Here is a 21,480-nt window from a genome sequence, read left to right on the forward strand (position 1 = left end):
TAAAAAACATAAAAAGAACATTCTGGAGAAAGAACTGAATGAGCTTTGTAGAACACACAGGCCCTGACCCCTGCAGTTGAGGCCAAGACCCAGCTAAATAAAGAGTGGAATCTTTCAAGAGACCCAGTCTACACACAGTGCCTCTGGAGAATGCCGACTCCCGGATCTCAGGAGAGTCCTCTCCTACGAGGGGAAGGAAGGACGACAAAGCAGGTGCACCAGGAAGCAGTCATCTTCCCAGAGGCTCCGAATGGTGAGGTGGCGGTGGGGAGGTGATGTGGTAAAGGGGTGTTTGGCCCTCCCCTGGGGGGCGTGGTGAGGGAGACCATCCACTCCATTCTACCCTGAGAGGACGAGGGAGGTGAGGAGCAGGAAGACAACTGATTCTCATCTCCGAGTCGCTGCCCCGTAACTCTAGCTTTGAAGATCTATCCCTGGGAAAGAGCGGAGCTGTGCTCCAGGGCTATTTTGCTCGGATATTGGAGGGGAATGAGGTGTCCTCGCTTCGGGGGGAAAGTCAGAACACCTGGCTTACAGGCTCAAGAAGGAAAAGAGGGACAGAACTGCTGAGGGAGAGAACACGACCCCTCCCCAGGCCTGTGGCACAGGAGGGAAGAGTCCAGTGGGCCCCTCTTAAGCCAGACGGGTTGGGAGATCCCAGTGCTGGTGGGACAACGCCTAAAACTTCCCTTCCCTGGTGGGCTAAGTCAGGAGTGTTGGCTGGGCCTAGATGTCGTCCAAGATGCACGTGCAAGCTGGGGACCTGGACAGTCCCCAGGGCCGACACGGAGCTCAGAACGTAAGATTGCCACTTGTAATGGGATGGCCCTCCCTACTGACCGTCTCCTGTTGCCTGAACAGATTCTTCTCAGGGCCCACGCGTAGTCAGCGACTCAGGAAGTCCACCAAAGGCCTTCGTCATTTACCAGCGCCGTTCTGGCACTGGACACGTTACACAGCTCTCAGGTGACAGCTCTGTATTGATAGGAAAAAGCAGCCCTCTGGACACTGTAGGGGTGCGTCGTGTGCGTTCCAGTGGGGAGCCACCTTCAGCCATGGGGCTGGCCTGTGGACAGCTCCAGAGCCCCTGGGAGAAGGAGGAGCCTGAAGGTGCCTTGGGTTCTCAGTGTCACAGGAATTGACATGTGAGACTGCACTGCATGGGGCAAATCTACTTCCCTGAATAATTAACCTCATTAACAAAGGAGTAATGATGTCCATGTTTGTTCTTTAATATAATACACGTATATGACTCATATCTCTTTATAAGACAAAGCAGTACGCTTGATCGAAGCTACGTTCAGAAATTAAACGTGTGCATGATGTAGGCGATCACCACGTGACGAATCATTTGCATTTCCTGTCTCCATGGAGAAATTTCATCGGAAGGACTCAGGCGATGTCTGTCAGCTGATGACAGCAAAATGCACAGTCAAGACCAGCACGCTCCAGCGCCGGGCGTTTCCTGCTGTTCTGAGTGGGTGGCGGGAATCGAGTTATCAGCCTTCATGGAAGGTGGAACTGCCCGTACAAAACACACCTCAATACACGGCTCTTCTAATCTAGGGAGCTACCCAAGGGAGTGGCCTGACTCTCAGCGGCCGGACTTTCCTCCGGGACGCAGCAATTTGCCATTAGGAGGTGAAGTTTTCATCTCACAAAGGCTTTGGAGGAGTATACTGTGACGGGTATGAAGTCGCAGGCCACGCACGTGACAGACGGGCCAGGGACAGAGCGTGAACTGAGCCCATCAGCCGCAGCCCACCGGGGCATCCTCCTTCCTCTGCCTTACGCTTTTACGAATGTATGTTCCAAATGAGGGTTCATCCGCTGAGCCACAGCCCAAACGAAACAAGCAAACGTATGCCTGCTGGCACCCTCGCTGGATGGCTGGGCAAAGGTCAGGGAGGGCAGAGGGACACACACACACACACACACACGAAACAGGAATGAAGAGCAAGATTCTCAGTGCCCTGGGACAAAATCCATATTTCAATTCTAAAATAAGAAAAAAATTTTCACTCTACTAATTTCCATGAAATGAATGAAAATATAAGTATTCACACATCTTTCAAAACATATTCACGTAAGCCCTGACAATGGCAGCATGCCTATTTACATCTTCAAGGAAGGAAAGCAAATGAATATCAAATCAGACACAAAAACTCCTGAAAACAAATCTACGGCCATCTACAGATGTGTGTTACCCAAGCTCAACCTCGAAATCTGTTCCCCAAGTTAGTTCAGGACATAATCCCACAATTTAAAAAAAATGTAAGAAATAAAAGCAGGAGCCCGTTTCCTCCCAGATTCCGGGTAGTTGTTGGTGTCTTCTAGATGAGTGAACGTGGGCCTGTTTTCTCCGTAATAATTTGTGGGGTTTATTTCTCTCCAGGCAGTGGGCAGTGGCCCCTCGTGGCTGGGAGAAAGTGCGCAAAGCTGCATCACCCTGTTAGAGGGTGGAGGAGAAATACACTCTCCAACCCTGACGACTTCTTGGAAAAACTGATCAGGATACAGCCCCTGTCCGGCCAGACGCAGCTTCTCCGGGCCCGTGCTCACATCTGGTTTGATCCCTGGGCTTTGCAAAGCCCCCTTTTCCCATCAGAGCAGCAAGTCTGCCCAGATACCGGCAGCAATCCATGGGCGTGGAGCGAGGGGACAGGATGAACCCGAGACTGATAATCTCCCATTTCGCCGAAACCCTAGACTGTAATCACCAACTGTGCAAGGCAAACCGTCCTCAGCTCTCATAAAAAGGCACCCTGCTGGCACAAGGATGCCTTCCCAGCCAAATGTGGAAATTTAACTACAAATTCAAACAAGATCTGTTTTCAAAGTATGGTCTCCTTTCTAAACCTCAAAGAGAAAAAGGAAAACTCACACCCACTCATGGCAGGGCCATTGGTGGATTAATCTGACAAAGAGCCCCTTCTAAGCTACCTCTTCCATGTAGCCCATGCGTGGCAGGGCCTGGGGAAAGTTGGTCTGCCCATGTGAGCCAGAACTGAGCTGGAGGTGAGCAGCACACCACGCGAGAGATTTCCTGTTTGATTTGGTGGAGGATCCCCACGGCAGGACAGAAAACGCCCTTCCATGAGAGATTTCAAATCAGACCCTTGTGTCCTATTTAGCATTTGAGTCAGTGCCAGCACTCTGTGGTCTGAGTATTAACGCAGGCACTGGCTTGTATTTTTCCAGACTCAATGAACAGCATCAGCTAAAGATAGCACAGTAATACAACACTTCAGTCCCAGGGCTTGGTGTGTGTGTGTGTGTGTGTATGTGTGAATTTTTTGAAGGGCACTAAATTAAATATTTGAAGCATAGTCACATAACAGGAACATGGGAAACCAACCTTGGATAAATGCATCGGTCAAAGGGAAGAAAGAAAAATTGAAATGCATCATAACAGAAGCGCGAAGGCTGGGAAGGGGTAGGTTCTGTAGGGGTAGGTGTGACCCCGAGATTGGCATGTGGCTGTCACTGAATGATACATTTCGCTTCTATCTCTACCTTTACACTGAACAGAATAAGGACAGCGCCTGTGTAGTTGACCCTGGGCAGGCTGCAAGAATTCGTGAGGTGGGTGTGAGAGGGAATGAAGGAAAGCTGAGGCGAGTAAAAGCTGGCCTCAGTGAAATGGCCACCAAGAGACTCTCACTGCCCTCCACTGCTGTCAGGACAGCAGTGGCCTAGAGTGACCGGTGGCTACACAGAAAGGCATTGTGGCAGCTGATCTCAACACAGCAGCCATTTGACACGGAAAAAGGAGAGCGCGCAGCGGCGAGCATGGGTGGAGTGCGCAGTGAGGTTTCAGTCTGGCTTGCACTGTCTCTTCCTCCTAGGGAGATGGTGCCCGTTTCCCTTTGTACAAGCGCCAGTGTCTTTCTGTGCCCGACTTGCCAGCCACGGCAGAGCCCACGTCCCCATTAAAGATCTGTTGGGAAATGGTACGTGAACTTGAGGACAGGACGCTCCCGCCTGGACATCATCCTGGTGTCCAAAAAGGGAACTGAACAGGGAGTCCCTCTGCCTTTGGCTTCAGACTGCTCCCTCATAGCCACCGAGTCACATGCGATCCCGTGAACATCTGTGTTTGCCTAGAAACGGGAGGGCTGCTTCCAGGGGCGCCCACACGGGCCACCAAGCGCTGAGCCTTCCCTTCGCAGGGACAACAGGGCTTCAGGACACGCCCGAGGCTGCTCACGCCCTCCCCAAGGGGGTGCTGCTAGAGTGACACCATAAGCAGAGAGCTGTCACTTCGCCTCTCAAACCAGGCTGTTCCGTGCGGCTGGCCTGTCAGCCGGGAGAGGGCAGGGGGTGCGCTGTGAAAGGCACGGAACGAATTTGAGAGTAGGGACAGCGACTTGGGAGGAACCTGAGCAATCGTGGGAGAGTTCAGGATGAATGGGAGGTCCAAAGGCTGCGGCCTCAGGGCTCGGAGCTGAAAGGTTTGTGTCCCAGCAAGCCAATGGGCTGGCGTAACTGCAGCTGCTCTTCAGGCTTCCTCAAGAAAGTCCGAGAGACCACGTGTCCCCGGGGGTCCCAGACGGAGGACTCTTTCTGGCAATAGAAACATCCCCTTTGAAAGGCACAGAGCGGTGACGGGGCTCCACTTGCTCCCTGTCCGTACATCTTCCAGGTGTTAGGACCCCAGCCATGCTCTCTCTCCGACAATCTGAGAAACAGCAGACACAATGCAGCCCTGCCCCTGTGACGAGGGTCAACCAGGAAAAACAAAGTGTGGGGGGCTGTGTGAGCCCCCGGAGGCTGCAGCGCTGGGTATCCCCCTTGAGCTTGGAGAATCACTCAAAGTCCAAGTTCAAAGGGTCCCCCAGCTTTGGCCACCCGTCGGCACAGGGGTCAAGGCATCAGAACTGCTGATTTTTCCAAAAATCTTCTCAAAGCAGCAGCAACCGCAGTCGTTTTCCTGCAAAGCAAACAGAATATGAATCTTGTTAATTCAGCAGGACTTTCAAATTGTAATTAGTTGGTTGTGCCCCTTAGGAAAACCACAGATGATTTCTTTTTTAATAACGTATGTGTGGATGTGAGAGAGGAAAAAAAAACAGAAACCTCTTGACCAGTTCCACTGCTTACCAGAGTGTGTGTGTGTGTGTGTGTGTGTTTTTTTTTTAGTGGATGCAAGATATTTCTGTTCTATTTGCAATCTCAGAGCACAAGGCCCCTTTGTTTTATCTGAAGCACAGCTGTTCCTGAAGCTGTTGCCACCCATCCCTTGGTCAGCTCAATCCTGGAGTCTTAGTGAGGGTGCATGGCACACTGGGAAAAACACTTGTCCCTTGCAATCCCTAGGGGATTGGGCCCAGGGCCACCAGGGCCACCAAAGTCTGTGAGTGCTCAGGTCCCTTTCATAAAACCTCATTGTATTTGCATATAATCTGCCGCAGCCTCCCCGGGTGAGTTATAATACCTAACGCAATACAAAGCTATATGTAGTAGTGCTGGTGATGTGTCGTTTAGGGAAAAACAAGAGGCCAGCGCCGCGGTTCACTAGGCTAATCCTCTGCCTGTGGCGCTGGCACCCCGGGTTCTAGTCCTGGTCGGGGCGCCGGATTCTGTCCCAGTTGCTTCTCTTCCAGGCCAGCTCTCTGCTGTGGCCTGGGAGTGCAGTGGAGGATGGCCCAGGTCCTTGGGCCCTGCACCCCATGGGAGACCAGGAGGAAGCACCTGGCTCCTGACTTGAGATCAGCGCAGTGCGCTGCTGCAACACGCCAGCCGTAGTGGCCACTTGAGGGGTGAACCAACGGCAAAGGAAGACCTTTCTCTCTGTCTCTCTCTCTCTCTCTCTCACTGTCCACTCTGCCTGTCAAAAAAAAAAGAGAATAACAAGAAAAAAAGTCTGAATAAGGCCAAACACAGTGTTTCCAAATATGTTTTCCTTCCTTCCTACCTTCCCCTCTTCCTTCAAGGGTGTACCTCCCCTTCCTTCATTTCTTTTGAAAGATTTATTTCATCAATTTGAAAGGCATAGTGACAGAGAAACAGCAAGCAAGAGAGAGAGAGAGAGAGAGAGATCTTCCATCCACTGGTTCACTCGTCAAATAATCATAACCGCCAAGAGCTGAGCCAGGCTGGAGTCAGGAGCCAGGAACTCCACCCAGGCCCCCTGCATGGGTGGCAGGGGCCCAATTTCTGCTGCTTTCCCAGGCACATTAGCTGGGAGCTGGAGAGGAAGCAGAGCAGCCAGGACTCACACCAGCACCCCCCTATGGGATGCCAGCGTCACGAGGGTGGCTTCACCTGCTGTGCCACAACACTGGCCCCTCTTTAAAAAAAAAAAATCCATTCATTTATTTGAGAGACAGACACAGAGAGAGCTCCCACCGACTGGTTCCCACCCTAAATGCCTGCCCCAGACACAGGTGCTCTGACATGGGATGTGGGTGTCTTAACTGGTAGGCTAAGTGCTCCCCTTCTTTTTTTTTTTCGAGTATTTTCTATCCTTGACTGGTTGTGGCTGAGAACACAGACGCCAGCGATGGGGGAAGCAGCTGTGTTCCCATCTGCTTTCTGTCCAGCTCCCACCTGGACCTGCGCTCGGCCATTCTGTGGATGCAGTGGTGCCCTGGGCCGGTCTCCCCCAGGCGGGCAGGACGTCAGAGCGGAGGCCGGCAGTGAATGCCACCGGCTTGATTTGGGAAGCGTTTCTTTGATGCATCAAAAACCCTCTAACAAATTGCAGGAGATTTATATGCCTCAATTTACATTGTGGATTATGCCTTATTCGTTTGGCCTGGAACTCTTCCTTTTTCCACAGGAATAACCTTCAACCACTCGGTTTTTAAAATCAATATTATCTCAAGACTGGTTGCACTCATAATGGATCTCGCCCAAACCCTCCTCTTAGGCTGGCAGAGAACGTCATGGTGAAGGGTGATCTCTTTGTCCCTTTTATTCAAACTTAGAAGTAGCATCTTAAATTTACGTTTCAATTTACAAACGAGAAGTAAGAATATCAACGAGGAAGCATCAGGACCCTGTGGTTCTGAAATGATTTTCTCTTGGCCTGCAGTGGGACCCAGGTTGATTTCCGTGGCCCTGGAGCGGGAAGCGGCCAGCCCAGGTGAGTGCCAGGAGGCGGACGTGACCAAGTGCAGACAGCGCCCGCCTGGCCGTTCCTGCAAAGCGTATGTCTCACTGTGCCAGCGTGAGCATCTCCAGTGCTGCTGGCTTTGTCCTCTAATTGCCGCTGTGTGGGCTGCCCCGGTCCCTGTCACACTGGGTTCAAAGCGCAAAGTGCAGTGTGGAAAGATTCTGTCTCCTCCCACTGCCATTTCCTCCCCATTCTTCCCTGGCCAGGCCCTGGCGACCGGCCCGCCCTGGAATGCACCCCCCTGTCACCCGGGCATCCATTCCCACCAGGCCTTACAGTGGGAAGGTGGTTTGTGGCAAACCCTTGGGGTTTTGTGGTACTGGGGACAAAACTGCTTCTGGGGGAGAGGGTGAAGGAGGGGACAGAGCAGGAGCGGACATGGGCCCGCTGCCTGTGACTCGAAGCAGAGGACCCTCCCTGGGCTCCAGGACCCCAGGAGAACAAGAGTCCTTGGAAGACCACGGCCTGTTTCTCTTCCCAAAACTTATGGCCTCGCTATTTGCAACAAAAAAAGAACAGTCTTTGTAAATAGAAAAGCACGCGGGCCTTGCTGTTAACGTTTTGTAGATTTCCAAACAAAGGATAGGCTAAGCCCAAGGGTTTTTGCTCACATTGGTTCCCGCCCATTATGATAGACTGATTTCTTTCTACCTCATCTTGTTCTACAAAAGCTTCAAGGCCGCTTACAGGAATACACACGGCCAGAAAGTCAAGCAGAAACCTCAGACTCAGAAAAACACAGGTCAGAATAGAGGATTAGGGCAGTGGGCAGCAAGTCGCCGACTCACAAGTCGTAAATCCTGCCCAGTGGTTACAAGTGAGCTGCACAAGTGACCATGGACTTATGGCCCAAGACTAGGGGAGCCGGATGACGGGAAGGTCCGTGACCCCCAGCAAGGACATAAATGTTGGGGGCTGCTAAAGGCCCCCCATAGAAGTACACTGATGTCCTATCGTCTAGGGCATGCAGCAGTCTGGACTGTGGATCTGAATGGAGGCATTCGTGCGTAAAACCATCTCTTAAGAATTCTGCCAAAACTCCAGGTGGGGGAGAAGAGAATGCACATCTGGGCTGGTAGGGAGTGGTGCTTTCTGGGATCAGAGGCCGAGCCAAGGCCGGGAGGCAGCTCAGGGGAGAGGTGAACGCAGGCTTTAGCTTCTGAACCTCAGTTTTCCCGTCTGTACAAAGGGAGTATGTCTTCCTCTGGCTCACCGATTGTAAGGGTGACCTGGGCCAGTGTCATGCCTCCTGAGCTGACTACTGAGTGCTTCCAGTGTCCCAGGCCCTGGGCTCGGGGCTTTGGCTCAGTATCCCACCGGAGCCACACAGCAAGCTACCATTCCCAACCCACACATTGGGAAAGGGCAGAATCAGGAGGCAAACACAACAGTCTGCTGTCAGGGCCCTCTGCCTCCGCAGAAACACTGCCAGCCTCCCAGTCTGTGCAAGCTCAAGTGTAAGTCCTTGCACACGCCCTTCCCTCAGGGTTTGCACAGAGAAAGCCCTGGCACCAACCTTTCAAACGGGCATCCACCGTAGACTCTTTGGTCACAGGTTCTGAGAATCAGAGCTGCAGTGCGGCTTCTTCTTTTTCTGGGAAAACCAGAAGACATTTTGAGAAGGGGGACACCTGTTTCTATCACTTCCTGACCTACAGAATGAGAACCGGCACAGGGTCAACACAGGAGCACGACGATATTGTCTAAGATGCCTTCGGGATGGGTAACTAATATGATTCATAAAGGAATGTTATGCTTAGACTTGGGGCCCATCCCCAGAGGATCTCATTGTGTATGTGCACAATTTTTGTGTGCAAATATTCTGAAATCTGCAACACTTCTGGTCCTGAGCATCTCGAATGAGGGGTACTCAACATGCAGTTTATTGAAAATACGAAACACCGGGGCACAGCCGGTGAGGCCACTCCCTGCAGAGCTAGCCCCCAATATGGGTGCTGGTTCTAGTCCTGGTTGCTCCACTTCAGATTCATCTCCCTGCTAATGGCTTGGGAAAGCAGTGGAAGATGGTGCTTGGGCCCCTGCATTCACATGGGAGACCCAGAAGAAGCTCCTGGCTCCTGGTCCAGCTCCTGCTGTTGCGGCCATTTGGGGAGTGAACCAGCACACAACAGAAGATCTCTCCCTCCCTCTCTCTCTCTCTGTAACTCTGTCTTTCAAGTAAATAACTTAATCTTTAAAAACAAAATAAATAAAGAAAATATAAAACATTAAGTCTGGATATTGGTTTTCAGTAGCATAGAAAAAGAATGGTCTGGAAACTTCATTCAAGCGCCGTCCACCAGCAGAGGCAAAGCTCTGACCTTGAGTCCAGACTGTCACCCTCATCCTGTGCCTTCATCTATGGATGGTGATAATAACAGTGCCTGCCTCTAGGCTTGGTATGAAGATTCCGTGAGTTAACTTTTGTAATGTACTGGAACAGTGCCTGGCACCATGTTACATAATTATAACTTGAATGATAACCAGATTTTTACAACAGAATTTACTTCTTTAATTGTCATCATTCTTGAAATATCTACTTACCTTGGGCACTAGCAGTTAGGTGGAATAACAAAAAAGGTGATTTTTTGGTTGTCGTTATATGGTTTTAAAAATATTTTAAAATACTTTTTGGGCTGTACAATGTCATTAATTCTCTACTGTGGTTTCTATATTGTCCTGCCACGTCAAAGTGTATCTGGACACCAATAAGCTCGGATAAAAATACGTTGGTGGAGAGTGGGCCTAAAATAGGTTGGTCACCCTAATAAGCAGTTTATGTCGTCTGGGTGAGGTACCAGCTAGGTAATAAGTCTATTTTTGCTTGACATCAGTACCAATTATCAAGGAAAGGTATATTCAGACACAAATAAAACTTGGTTCTGGTGCTGGATTTAGAAGTAGAGTTAATTTCAATAAAAGCTGGATGTGGAAAAAATGAGTACCTGAAGCACAGTCATTCCAGGGTTTGTTGGTCAGGGGAAAAGTTCCACTCGGAAACCCCAGGGAGTGGGGAAGAAAAGGTGGGAGAAATGAACGTGTGTCAGGCTCGTACGTGCCAGGCTACGGCAGCGCCACCCTCGTGAAACCTGTGGGAGCTGCGTCCCCGGTGAGCCTGTGTGCACCTAGCCGGCCATCCCACGTATGTGGTAGAGACCTGTGCCACACATCTGCTTCTGTGTCCGTTCTGTAATCCACGGTTATTTGGATGGAAATGACATGCAGAAGGCAACGCAGCTGGTTAGGGAGGTGATGGTAGTGATTTGGGGAACAGACGTCCCAGACCAGGAAAACCATGGAGCTGGAATGAGTGGACAGATTCCAGAGGAATAAGGGACTTGGGGATAAGTGAAATATGAGCTGGGGAGGGGGATGGAAGGAGAGGCAGGAAACAAGGAAGATGCAAGATCTGTTGAGGCTGCCCAGGGGGCACCCTTGGCCTGGCCTGAGGAAGCGGGAGGGGGCGCTGAGGGGAGGTGTGGGGAGCTGAGCTTGGTTTAGGGCTTGGAAGGTCCAAGTGGAAACACACTACTGGGCTGGATCTGAATCGAAGGATCTGAGGCTTAGGGAGGAGTTGGTGCAGACAGAAGTGAGAGAGCAGTGACATCAATGGGAGCAGGTGCGAATTCACTGTAAGAGGTTACCACAGAATGGGGCTCCCTGGAGCTCAACAAACACTGCGGTCCTCAGACTCTACTAAAAGTCTCCTTCACAAATACCTGTATGGCATCTTGTCCCAGCTCAGTGCTGGAGTTAAGACCTGATGCCTTGAGCAGGCCAAAACAGGTCAACAGAGCTTAGAGCTCTAACTTCTCTCAAATGCATATTTGTCTAGACTTTCCAGTGCTTTTTATGTTTGTATACCCTAGGCTACACACGAGGGTCCTTCAAAAATTTTATGAAAAATGAAATTACAAGGTAAGTTTATCAGGGCAAGTGTTGTGGCACAGAACGTTAAACCATCAGTTGTGACGGCTGCACCCCAGTCCCAGCTACCCTGCTCCTGATCCAGCTCCCGGCTAACGTAGTGATGGTCCAGGTACCTGGCCCCCCGCTGCCCATGTGGGCGACTAGGATAGAGTTCCAGGTCCTGTCTTTGGCCTGGCCCAGACCCAGGAGTTGGAGCCGTTTGAGGGAGTGACAACAGTGGATGAAAAAGCTCTCTCCCTCTCTCTCTCTCTCTCTTTCTCTCTCCCTCTGTGTGTCATTCTGCCTTTCAAATCAATCAATCACTCTTTTGAAAAGGGATGTTTCGTTTGGTACAGAACATTTTCAGATCCATGCAGTTTTGTCATGATAATCACTGTCCAAGAACGTTGTGAAGAGCCCTCACACGTGTGTGTAAGTGTGTGCATGTACCACAAAGCTGCGACTCATTTATAGTGAGTATGATGAGTTGACAATAAAGATAACCAGTGAAGGTGAAAATAACACTCTACTAAACATATACAAGTAATATTGGCATTTTTTTAAAATATGAACTGCTCAATGAAAGCATTTTAACAAACACAAGATTTGAAAGCTATGAGGAAGCACTTCTTCACTTAGGGTTAATGTGACTGGCTGGCATCAGCTCATCAAAAGACAGGGAAAGAAGAGGAGAAAGAAGAAGGCATGGTCACCTGGGCACTGAGCCTGGCGTGGAGCTTGTGGTCTGCCAACCAAGGGTGCTTGAGAGCTTCACTCGCACTTATCCTCCAACTAGAAGGAAATCCAGAATATTAGTAGGAATAGCAAATGAGGATGCACCTGCCACTGAGCCGCAGGTCTGACCTCTCTCTTCAGCAGACCAGAGGCCAAATGCAAACCCACAGACAAGCCTGCTTCTCTGGCCTGTGTGCTATCACTGATGGCAATGGCTACCATGAAATTCAGGCAGGGTAGCGCATGGGTAAGGTTCGCAAGACAAAACACTGAAACTCTAGTGAAGAAACAGACGTCTTCTTTCAAACACAGATAACCATTCCTGGGACAGAACATGTAAGCTTCAAAAATCCAAGAACCCCAACAGTCAGTTAAATGGATAGATTAACAAATGGTTAAGAACAAAATGCTAGAGTGATTCAAACGCATTTGTGTACTGAAATTTACAATAAATATTACTAACTTTTGAAGTAAGGACTTTTGAAGCATCAGATAAAGTACAGTAGGTACCTTTATGAAGAAGTGGCATCCTTAGAAAATAATAAAGATCCTATTACACCCTAATGCTAGGTTTTGTAAACTCGTTTGGTGTGCAAACAAGTACCACATTAAACCAAATACTTTTCCAAATCAAAACTGCAAGTGAGTGAGAAATTGAAGCCTGAGTGCTTCTGACAATGCCAAGCAAGGAGCTCCAGTAGCTGAGAGGCTCCGGTGTGTAGGTCTGCGTCAGCGTGCGTCCTCAGCAGACGCCGGATGTTTAAGCTGGAGACCTGAGATAGCCCTAGTCCTACTTCAGCGAGAGCGTGTTGATAACACCCCCTTCCAGGACCCTGTGCAAGCAGAGGTAATTTTTGGAAACAAAGAAACAAACAAAAAAACTCTTGACCTCCAATGTCTGTTGCATGAGTGATTTTGTTAATGTGATCAATTCTCCATATTGACTCCCCAGAGCATTTCAACAGCTGACAGTACTGAAAAATGACCATTACTCTTTGTAATAGTCTGAGACTATTACACTTTGTAATAGTGAACAGTAACATTATACTCATAATTAAACTTTTAATAATGTTTCGGTACATTTTTGTGCCCCGGAAGTACAAGCTACAATAGTGGTATTTGGCTTGGCCTTAGTTTCAGGCCAGAACTGAGTCAAAGACCACACCTCTGCTGTTCTACTCGAATGGCTCCAGTGCAGCCCTCAGGTTGAAGGAGCGGGCAGGGCACAGGGCTGGGGTCCAGCAGGCCTGCTTTCGCATGTCCTTGGTGTTGACCGACTGCTCTACTGCTCTCGCCTTCTGTTTGCTCACTGTACATTAATCGTGGTAATACCCACACACGCAGTGTGACCTGGAGTTTCCATCAGGTATCACTAAAGAGTGTGCATGTACAACAGGCTCTCCGTCAATGTGAATTTCTCACTCTCCAAAGATGTGATAGGGTTCACATTTCCCATCTGCTCACTGCCTGGGACAGTCATGTGCAGCTAGTAACCACCACTTCACCTGTCATTGTGTCTTCCCATTATGAAAGACAAGGAAAGCCCACTATTTCCAAATCACTCCCCACCACCCCACTGACACTCCTGGCCTGGCTAAGCCCTCTTTGCCTTTTAGAAACTCAGTTCTGGCTCTTTCTTTGTGTTGTATGAGGGAACTTGGAAAAGTGTGTGGAAGAATGAAATTAAGGGGTCAGCATTGTGGTGCAGTGGTTTAGGCCATCGCCTACAACACCAGAATCCCATGTATAAACCGGTTCAAGTCCCAGCTCCTCCACTTCTGATCCAGCTCTCTGCTAATGCACCTGGGAAAGCAGTGGAAGACGGCCCAAGTACTCAAGCCCCTGCACCCATGTGGGAGACTTAGATGAAGCTCCTGGCTCCTGGCTTTGGCTGGCCCAGCCTTGATCTTATGGCCATCTGGGGAATGAACCAGTGGATGGAAGATCTTTCTGTCTCTCTCTCTCTGTCTCTCTCTATATATATAACTCTGCCTTTCAAATAAGATAAATATTAAAAAAAAAAAGAAAAGTGAAATTAGAAGATAAATCTTGGGGCCGGGGCTGTGGCATAGTGGATAAAGCCTCTTCCTGTGGCACTGGAGTCCCATGTGGGCACCAGTCCAAGTCCAGACTGTTCCACTTCCTATTCAGCTCCTTGCTGATGGCCCAGGAAAGCAGTGGAAGATGATCAAATGCTTGGGCCCCTGCACCTACGTGGGAGACCCAGTAGAAGCTCCCGGCTCCTGGCTTCAGATCAGCCCAGCTCCAGCTGTCGTGGGCATTTAGGAGTAAACCAGCAGAGGAAAGACTTTCTTACTGTCTCTCCCTCTCTCCGTAGCTCTGCCTCTGAAATGAATCTTATTTGGGTACAATTAAATTCAGCATGTCTTTTTTTCCATAATTCTCTTTTTCCGTAAATTTTTAAAATGTTCCTCATATACTAGCCCTGAAAAATCTCAAATACTGTTTATGGCTTTGGTATAAAGCCATTGGAAGCAGTGACGAGGTAATCACAATGCCCTTCCCCCACCATGATTCTAAAATGCAAGCCCCCCTATTTCAATGCCACTGTTCTTCATCCAGCGCATTTTGAATTGTACGGGTTTGGTAAGAGAGAACACAAAAGGCCGTGTAACACATAACAGTTAGTGTGTGGCCCTCAGGGAAGCTTGACAAGGGTTTGCGTCTCCATTGTGCCATTTACTGGCAATGTGCTCGTGGGAAAATACTTAGAGTCCCACCCGCAAGACAGTAATAAACATCATTTCTACCTCATGAAATTGGGAGCTGGGGTGGTGGTTAAAATAGACACTGTCTCTAAAGCACTCAGTGTGGTCTGGCGCAGAGTAGGTTTGCAAATAACACGCTGGCTAAGTGTCCAGCTGAACGGAGCCATTGCGTGCTTTGTGAAGGTGCGAGGGTAGCAGAAATAACTTAGCCCAAACCCTTCATTTTCAGGCTGAGTCAACAGAGGCTCTGCAGGGGTCCGTGACTGTCAGGACTTCGTCACGAAAGGCAGGACGGACGTTTCTAGAGCCCCATTCGAGCCTCACAGAGGCAGTCTGAGCTCTCAGATATCAGCAAGATCTCTGCCACACTCTACTAGGCACACATCGTACATGTCAGCAAGGGAATGCGTCCCACGAGCCCTGCTGAGCCCTGCTTCTCGCGTGCAGGACCGACGTGGGTACCTCTTCTCCTTGATCAGAAGCTTGGAGATGAACTCCCGCGCCTCCTCGGAGATGTCCTGGAACTCCTCGTCCTCCAGGTCCCACCTGCAGGCCAGGATGTTGTTCAGCGTCTCCGCGTCATTGTCTCCCAGGAAAGGCGACAGACCACTGAGTCTACGGCACATGGGATTCAGAGACAGTAATTTTTTAAAAAGCCTCAGATCCTTTACAGACAGGCTGTTTTCGGTTCTGTCATGTAAGAGTGAGAGAAGGAAAGTAATCCAATAATGAAGCATAGTTTTATGCTATTCTGATCAAGACAGTGCCCCAGTGCCTATGAAGCACCCACAGCAATGAGGACAGCAGCTACCCTCAAATCAGAATCTCAAAGAGCAGCACAGCTTCCCCTGCAAAGCATCTTTCAGGAGCCCTGGCATGGTGGCTCAGTGGCTAGGACACCACCTGCAACAACGGTGCATCCCATAGCGAGTCCCAGCTGCTCCACCCGCTCCAGCTTCTTGCTAATATGCCTGGGAAAGCCGCAGAGTGTGGCTCAGGCAGGCTCTGCCACTCACCTGGGAAACCTGGATGGAGTTACAGGCTCTCAGCTTCAGCCTGGCTCAGCCCCGGCTGTTGTGACCATGTTGGGGAGTGAGCCAGTGGATAGAATACCTGTGTACATGTGTGTCTATGTGTGTGAGAGAGGCTCTGCTTTTCAAATAAATAAACCTTTTTAAAAAATAAAGCGTCTTACAGCTGGCAAGTGCTGTCACCAGCTCAGATGGGGAACACCAGGAAGGCCCCCTTAGGATAAGGCCCTCAGACCATGAGCTTTGTCTCTTAGAATTGTTTTCCGGGCTTTAGGTGGTTTCCTAGGAGTTCAAGTGATTGGTGAAACGCACGGCCATTTACTTTCTCAGATGAAGTGTGGGAGAAAAATTCACTCTGTTCATCTGCAGGATTCAACAGAACCTATAAACCAACTGAATGTAGCACAGTGACACTTATTTTTTCTAAAGATTTCCTCTATTTATTTGAAAGGCACAGTATCGGGCAGGCGGGGTGGGGGTGGGGGTTGCGGGCATCTAAAGCCAGGAGCCAGCAACACAGCAGACTATGTGAGTGGAATGAGCACAAGCACTTGGGCTGTCGTCTGCTGCTTTCTCAGGTACATTAGCAGGGAGCTGGATTGGAAGTGGAGCAGCTGGGACACGAGCCAGAGCTCATTTGGGGTACGGGTATCAGAGATGGCTGCTTGACCTGCTGTGCCACAATGCCAGCCCTGATGCTCATTCTTAAAAGATCTAAATTCGGGATTTTACATAGCCAGGCCTCTTAGAATAGGCATGGAGATTGTGAACGAATGTCAGAGAGAGAACTGCTTACAACATGTAGGCGATGACTCCCACGCTCCACATGTCCGTGGGGAAGGAAACAAAATCATAGTTCACGACTTCGGGGGCGAGAAATTCTGGGGTCCCAAAGTTCACCTTGAGCTTCTCCCTGGGTTTGTATCTGAAATTTAAGAGACACAGTGGAGGAATGGAGAGTGTTGGTTGAGAATCAGAACTCGTGAACACTGAAACAATGCAGTCCATGCAGCTTGTACGGAAGTCCCAGGGGTTTTCAGAGTCACACTTCACACTCTGAAACCTTAATAATCTGAAAGAACTGTGGGCAGAGACACACTGAATACTCAGGATGTCTGAATGATCGTCCGTGACAAAAGCAAAGCTGATGGGGTCCGTGACATGCAGATGGTGCCAACAAGTCAATATTAATGAATAAGCAAGGTGCTCCCACAGTCTACCACGTCCTTCCCACCTGTGTCCAATGTGCTGACTTGTTCATGGGTCCTTGTTGAACTCTTTGTTCCTGGCTCAACGTGGGCCAGGACCCTTCTCCATATTGTTTACACAATTACTGTTCTCCGAGTAAGTCTTCTCTTTACAAATGGAGCACATAGAAAAGGCAAAGGCCAACTCTTCCAAATGTAAAACAAATGGCTCCTGGCATAGTAAACGCCACTGTTGCACGTGTTCTAGAAACCTCTAAGCATTCCAATCTCAAATTCAGCAAGGTAAGGTTGAACACAATTTTTGTTAGATTACTTCTGAATGAGGGCATGAAACCCAGGGGGCGTATCAGATTTACCTTTGCTAAGAAAGCGCATCTATCACTTCCCTTAACTCCATTCACACACCTATGCCCGAGTAGACTTACCTTCTTGCCAATCCAAAATCAATAATTTTTATTTGCTTAGCATCCCGATTCACACACAGGATGTTCTCAGGCTGCCGGGAGAAAGAGACACATTAGCAATGAAAACAACCATCCTTCAGTCAAATTGTCCTTGAACCACAACTAAAAATACAACGGTACTCAGGAAAAACATATCAGGCCTCTCACTTGGGGACTGGCTTGTCTGCGTGGGTATTTTCTCCTTTAATTATGTGGTGGATGAGGTTGTGGGTACCCTGCCAGCCTTGCATTACCCTGCCTGTCCCACTCCACGGGTTTTGCAGTTACCATAATGCCTGAGTTCAGGCAGAGGCCTTCTGGAGGGAAGGAAGAAAAGAGGCTGCCTTGGGACACTGCAGATGAACTGGCAGAGCCCCGCTCAGAATTCGACATCTGCCTCCAGAAAATTATTAAGTATGAATTTCTCCTTTTTGGAAGAGGACTTCTTCCAAAGATTTATGAGTTCCAGGAGCAAGGGCCTGATTCATCTGAGCAAGCACTCTGAACATGCAATATAACCCGAACATTGTCGACCTCTCGATTCCCCCTTTGCGCTCGGTCTATGAGGAAGTCCTCCTGTGAAAGGCAAAGTTTCCTCTCTTGGTCGTCCTGCATTCTGTGCAGTTCCAGGGTTCCGCTGTGCCTCGTCCTGATGCCCAAGACCCTTGACTAAGTGTCCCTCTGGTGTTCGACTTGGGTGAGGCTTCACCTTGCTGGTGAACCACTCGGGAGGGAATGGGGGAGAAAAGGAGGCTGTAGCACCACTGTTCAGTGTTCATAGAATGTGTTACACATGTTCCTACATTCAGTGGGATAGAGAAACTGTGGCCTGGGAAGAATATGGGATTTGATTTAAAGTCAAAGTCACCCATGAAAGAGAAATAAATCTTTCAAAGAAAAGCCAAGAACTCTCCAATGTTGGTCCCAACACTCTTGCCTAAGAACTGGACAGGAAATCAGCCAAGTCACTGGATGTTCAAGGCTCCGTTTCCTCATCTTTAGATAGGATCTTGGCTTCCGCCTCCCACACCTTTCTGGAGAAGAGGTTCAGATGAGAAACTCAGCCACAGTTTATGAAATGATATAGTGTCTCCTTAATCAATATTCAATAGTCCATTTGATTGAGTATAGTGTCTTTGGAAGACTTTCTCTAAAATATCTCTAAACCAGATGTTGGGAAGTAAAAGTCATTTTATACAGACATAGTGGGTGCTATGTAAGAACAGTTGGTTTCATGCTTAAATAACTGATCGATCATGCACAAAGCCGTTAGTTGTCCAAGAATACAAGGACATCCAAAAATTGGTTTGCAGAATGCAAAGAAACACCTCTGAGGGCATTCCCCAAAGTTCATGTTTCACGGTCATGAAAACCAAGAATAAAGTTTGCAAAACAGAAAAGCATAAAAGAGACCTTTTTTAAGTCACCTATAATTTCCCCCACATAGGAACAAGCACTTTTAATATTTTTGGCCCTTTTCCTTCTAAGGAGCTTTCTGAAAAGCTGGGTCCTTAACGACTCATCCAGCCGTCATCTTTAGTATTATCTTTACATATAAGCCATAGCTAAAATAACCCTTTGCAAATTCTCAATCAACATTATGAAGCCACAGGCAGAGTCAGTTGGCTAAGGATAGGTCAGCTCCCATCTCCAGTTGCCAATGAAATCCCTGCAGGGATATCTGTGGACTATCTACACTCAGTGGAAACATTCCACGAAAACAGGCATTATCAAACTCAGTTCATAGTAAGGGCTTTGCTAATGATTTTTAACCTCCAACTTGGTCATTTTATATCCCACTTCCCCACTCGTCTCTTGCTCCACAGTGGATGGGAAAAGCAATGCCCATAAATCAAGACAGTGAGAGGAGCAAAGCTGGAGGAAGAGAGGCCCATGGAAACCTATTTAAGGAGGCTAAATTTATTTAGCTGCATGATCCCTGGTGATTTGCAATAGTTGGTATATTATGTGGAAGGTATATTTTATCTCACTGACATGCTCTACAGACAGGGAAATGAGAAAATGATGGAGCCACACAAGAAGATATACTTTAGACTGCTTAGCTCCAGTGTTCGACTTGATCATGGCTTGGGGGCCTGGGTTTTTTCTTGGTTGTATCTAGGACTGTCTGGAGTCCAATACTAAGAACTTCATAATGAGAGTACCAGCTGTTCTGCTTCTGATTGCACTCCCTGCTAATATGCCTGGGAAAGCACAGAAGATGACCAAGTGATTGGGCCCCTGCATCTACTTGGGAGACCCTGACAGAGTTCCAGGCTCCTGGCTTCAATTCCAACCAGCTCCAGCTGTTGGGACCATCTGGGGAGTAAACCAGCAGGTGGGAAAATCTCCTTGCCCCCAGTAATTCGGCCTTTCAAATAAATAAATAGATCTTCAAAGGGGGACAGCAAGAGCCATGAACACAAGAAGAAAGGAAGGCAACTTGCTTCTCACGTGTGCAGTCCAAAATTCCCAGCATGGCACCCCCTGCCCACACCCTCTGCTCCTCAGCACTTCCGCCCCGCCCGCCCTCTGGCTGCTCTGTATTCCATCCCATCTGGCGTCTGCTCCTTGTTGCACCACACCCACAGAGACTAGATCCCAAAGTCCAGACTTTCCTGAAAGACTTCAGGAGGACCTTGGGGATTCTTGGAGATCCAGAAAGGTTGGCTACCACCAGGGGATCCTGAGTTAGCTAAAATCCACCCAACTATTTGTCTTGCTCAGGAGAAGGATACCATGGTGGTGGTGGTGGTGGTTTTAATTCTAAACTTTTAAGCAAACCTTCCACCAGGCTGAGCTCTGTAACACATGCCAATCACAAGAATCCGAATAGCAACCTCTAAGGATAAGACATACAAATCTAAGGGGGCGAGAAAAGTTGAGAATGAGGAGATGAAGTTAAGAAACTCAGTTATTATTCATTCCTGAAAACACAGCCAGGGACACCACGGATGTCTTGAGCTGGTGCACAGGCTCTGCTGGGACACAGGATCCCCATGGGTGAGGCCCAAGAAGCTGCAGAGTCCGTGCCCTTGAAGACTTGCTGTACCTTCAGGTCCAAGTGCAGAATGTACATCTGATGCATGTGCCTGATGCCCTCACATATCTGCTTGACAAACAGGATGGTGTCCAGCTCTGTCAGGTTGTAGTTGTCATCAATGATGCGGTCAAACAGCTCCCCACCATCCACACTGCAGAATGGAGAGAGGGAAACCCTTAGCTCTGCTCCCTTAACCACCATGAGCTTTCCTCGTAGCCACTTGGCATACCAGTTCCTTAACTATGCAGAAAGATGTATATGCACAGTTACTTCTCTGCCCTCTTTGCTACCTTGTGTTCAAGGTTTGTCCTTTTGTCTACCTTCACATTTGCAAACAGAAAAATCTCAAGGGCTCTTTTGCCAGTGGCTGCAGCTTTGGGGTGAGTCCCTGTGTCCCACTCTTGAACATGTGTCAAAGATAAAGAGGACTCTGAGAACGCAGGGAGGGAAATCCAAACGCCAACTGCAGGTGAGTCACCCCTCAGCCCAGGAAGACCCGAGGCTTATCACCTCAGTGAAAAGTTGCATCTAGGCGGCGAGGCGAGCCACTTTATTATCCAAGATGCCTTGCTGCGCTGTGGTAAACAGCACCCAAAATAGAAAACAATACAAACTGAGTCAGAGTATGGATTCAGCATAGAACTAGTCATTTTCTAACTCACCGGGGGTTACATTTTTATAAACGCGAGTTTAAACTGAAGCTTCTCAGCTCCAATCATTAGCAGATACAGTAATTTCCCTTGTCCACTGGCTCACTTCCCGCTCTTTCAGTTACCTGAGGTTGGCTGTGGTCAGCACAGCACAATAAGCTATTCTGAGGGAGACACACGCAGAGACCACATTCACAGGAGTTTACTATGGTGTATTGTATTAACTATTGTTTTATTATTAGTGATTGTTATCTCTTCCTGTGCCTAATTCATAAATTCATCTTTATCATCTTTATCACAGGTGTGAATGTATAGGATAAAACAGCATACATGGGGTTCAGCACTATTCCCCACTAGGGTTCTGGGGACATACCCCTCATGGAGAAGTGGAGGCTATAGCATGTAGTTAAAATATGAAGTAGTGGGGACTGGTGTTGTGGCTCAGTGAGTTAAGCCACCAGCAGCCCATATTGGAGAATCAGTTCAAGTCCTGGGGGCTCTGCTTCCTATCTGCCTACCCACTAATTTGCCTGAGAAAGCTGCAGAAGATGGCTCAAGTACTTGGGCCCCTGCAACCCCCATGGGAGACCTGGATGGAGCCCTGGGCTCCTG

The 21,480-nt window shown here is 48.8% G+C and overlaps 1 protein-coding gene across 3 annotated transcripts in view; it reads right to left on the reverse strand.

Annotated features, from left to right (window-relative positions):
- Positions 1 to 1,211: 1,211 nt before the first annotated feature.
- MYLK4 (myosin light chain kinase family member 4) overlaps positions 1,212 to 21,480 on the reverse strand; it is a 105,754-nt gene continuing 85,485 nt past the window's right edge. For 2 of the 3 annotated variants that reach the window (XM_062183864.1, XM_062183856.1), the window contains exons 7-13: positions 20,228 to 20,369; positions 17,158 to 17,228; positions 16,321 to 16,449; positions 14,956 to 15,108; positions 11,743 to 11,821; positions 8,637 to 8,714; positions 1,212 to 4,933 (exon numbers count right to left, since the gene is read on the reverse strand). In XM_062183864.1, coding sequence (XP_062039848.1) covers positions 8,670 to 8,714; positions 11,743 to 11,821; positions 14,956 to 15,108; positions 16,321 to 16,449; positions 17,158 to 17,228; positions 20,228 to 20,369 — 619 coding nt within the window. In that variant the 3' untranslated portion in view covers positions 1,212 to 4,933; positions 8,637 to 8,669. The remainder of the gene's footprint in view (positions 4,934 to 8,636; positions 8,715 to 11,742; positions 11,822 to 14,955; positions 15,109 to 16,320; positions 16,450 to 17,157; positions 17,229 to 20,227; positions 20,370 to 21,480) is intronic. The other variant, XM_062183872.1, reaches the window with a different exon arrangement.

Source organism: Lepus europaeus, chromosome 3 (genome assembly GCF_033115175.1).
Source record: "Lepus europaeus isolate LE1 chromosome 3, mLepTim1.pri, whole genome shotgun sequence".
NCBI lineage: Eukaryota > Metazoa > Chordata > Mammalia > Lagomorpha > Leporidae > Lepus > Lepus europaeus.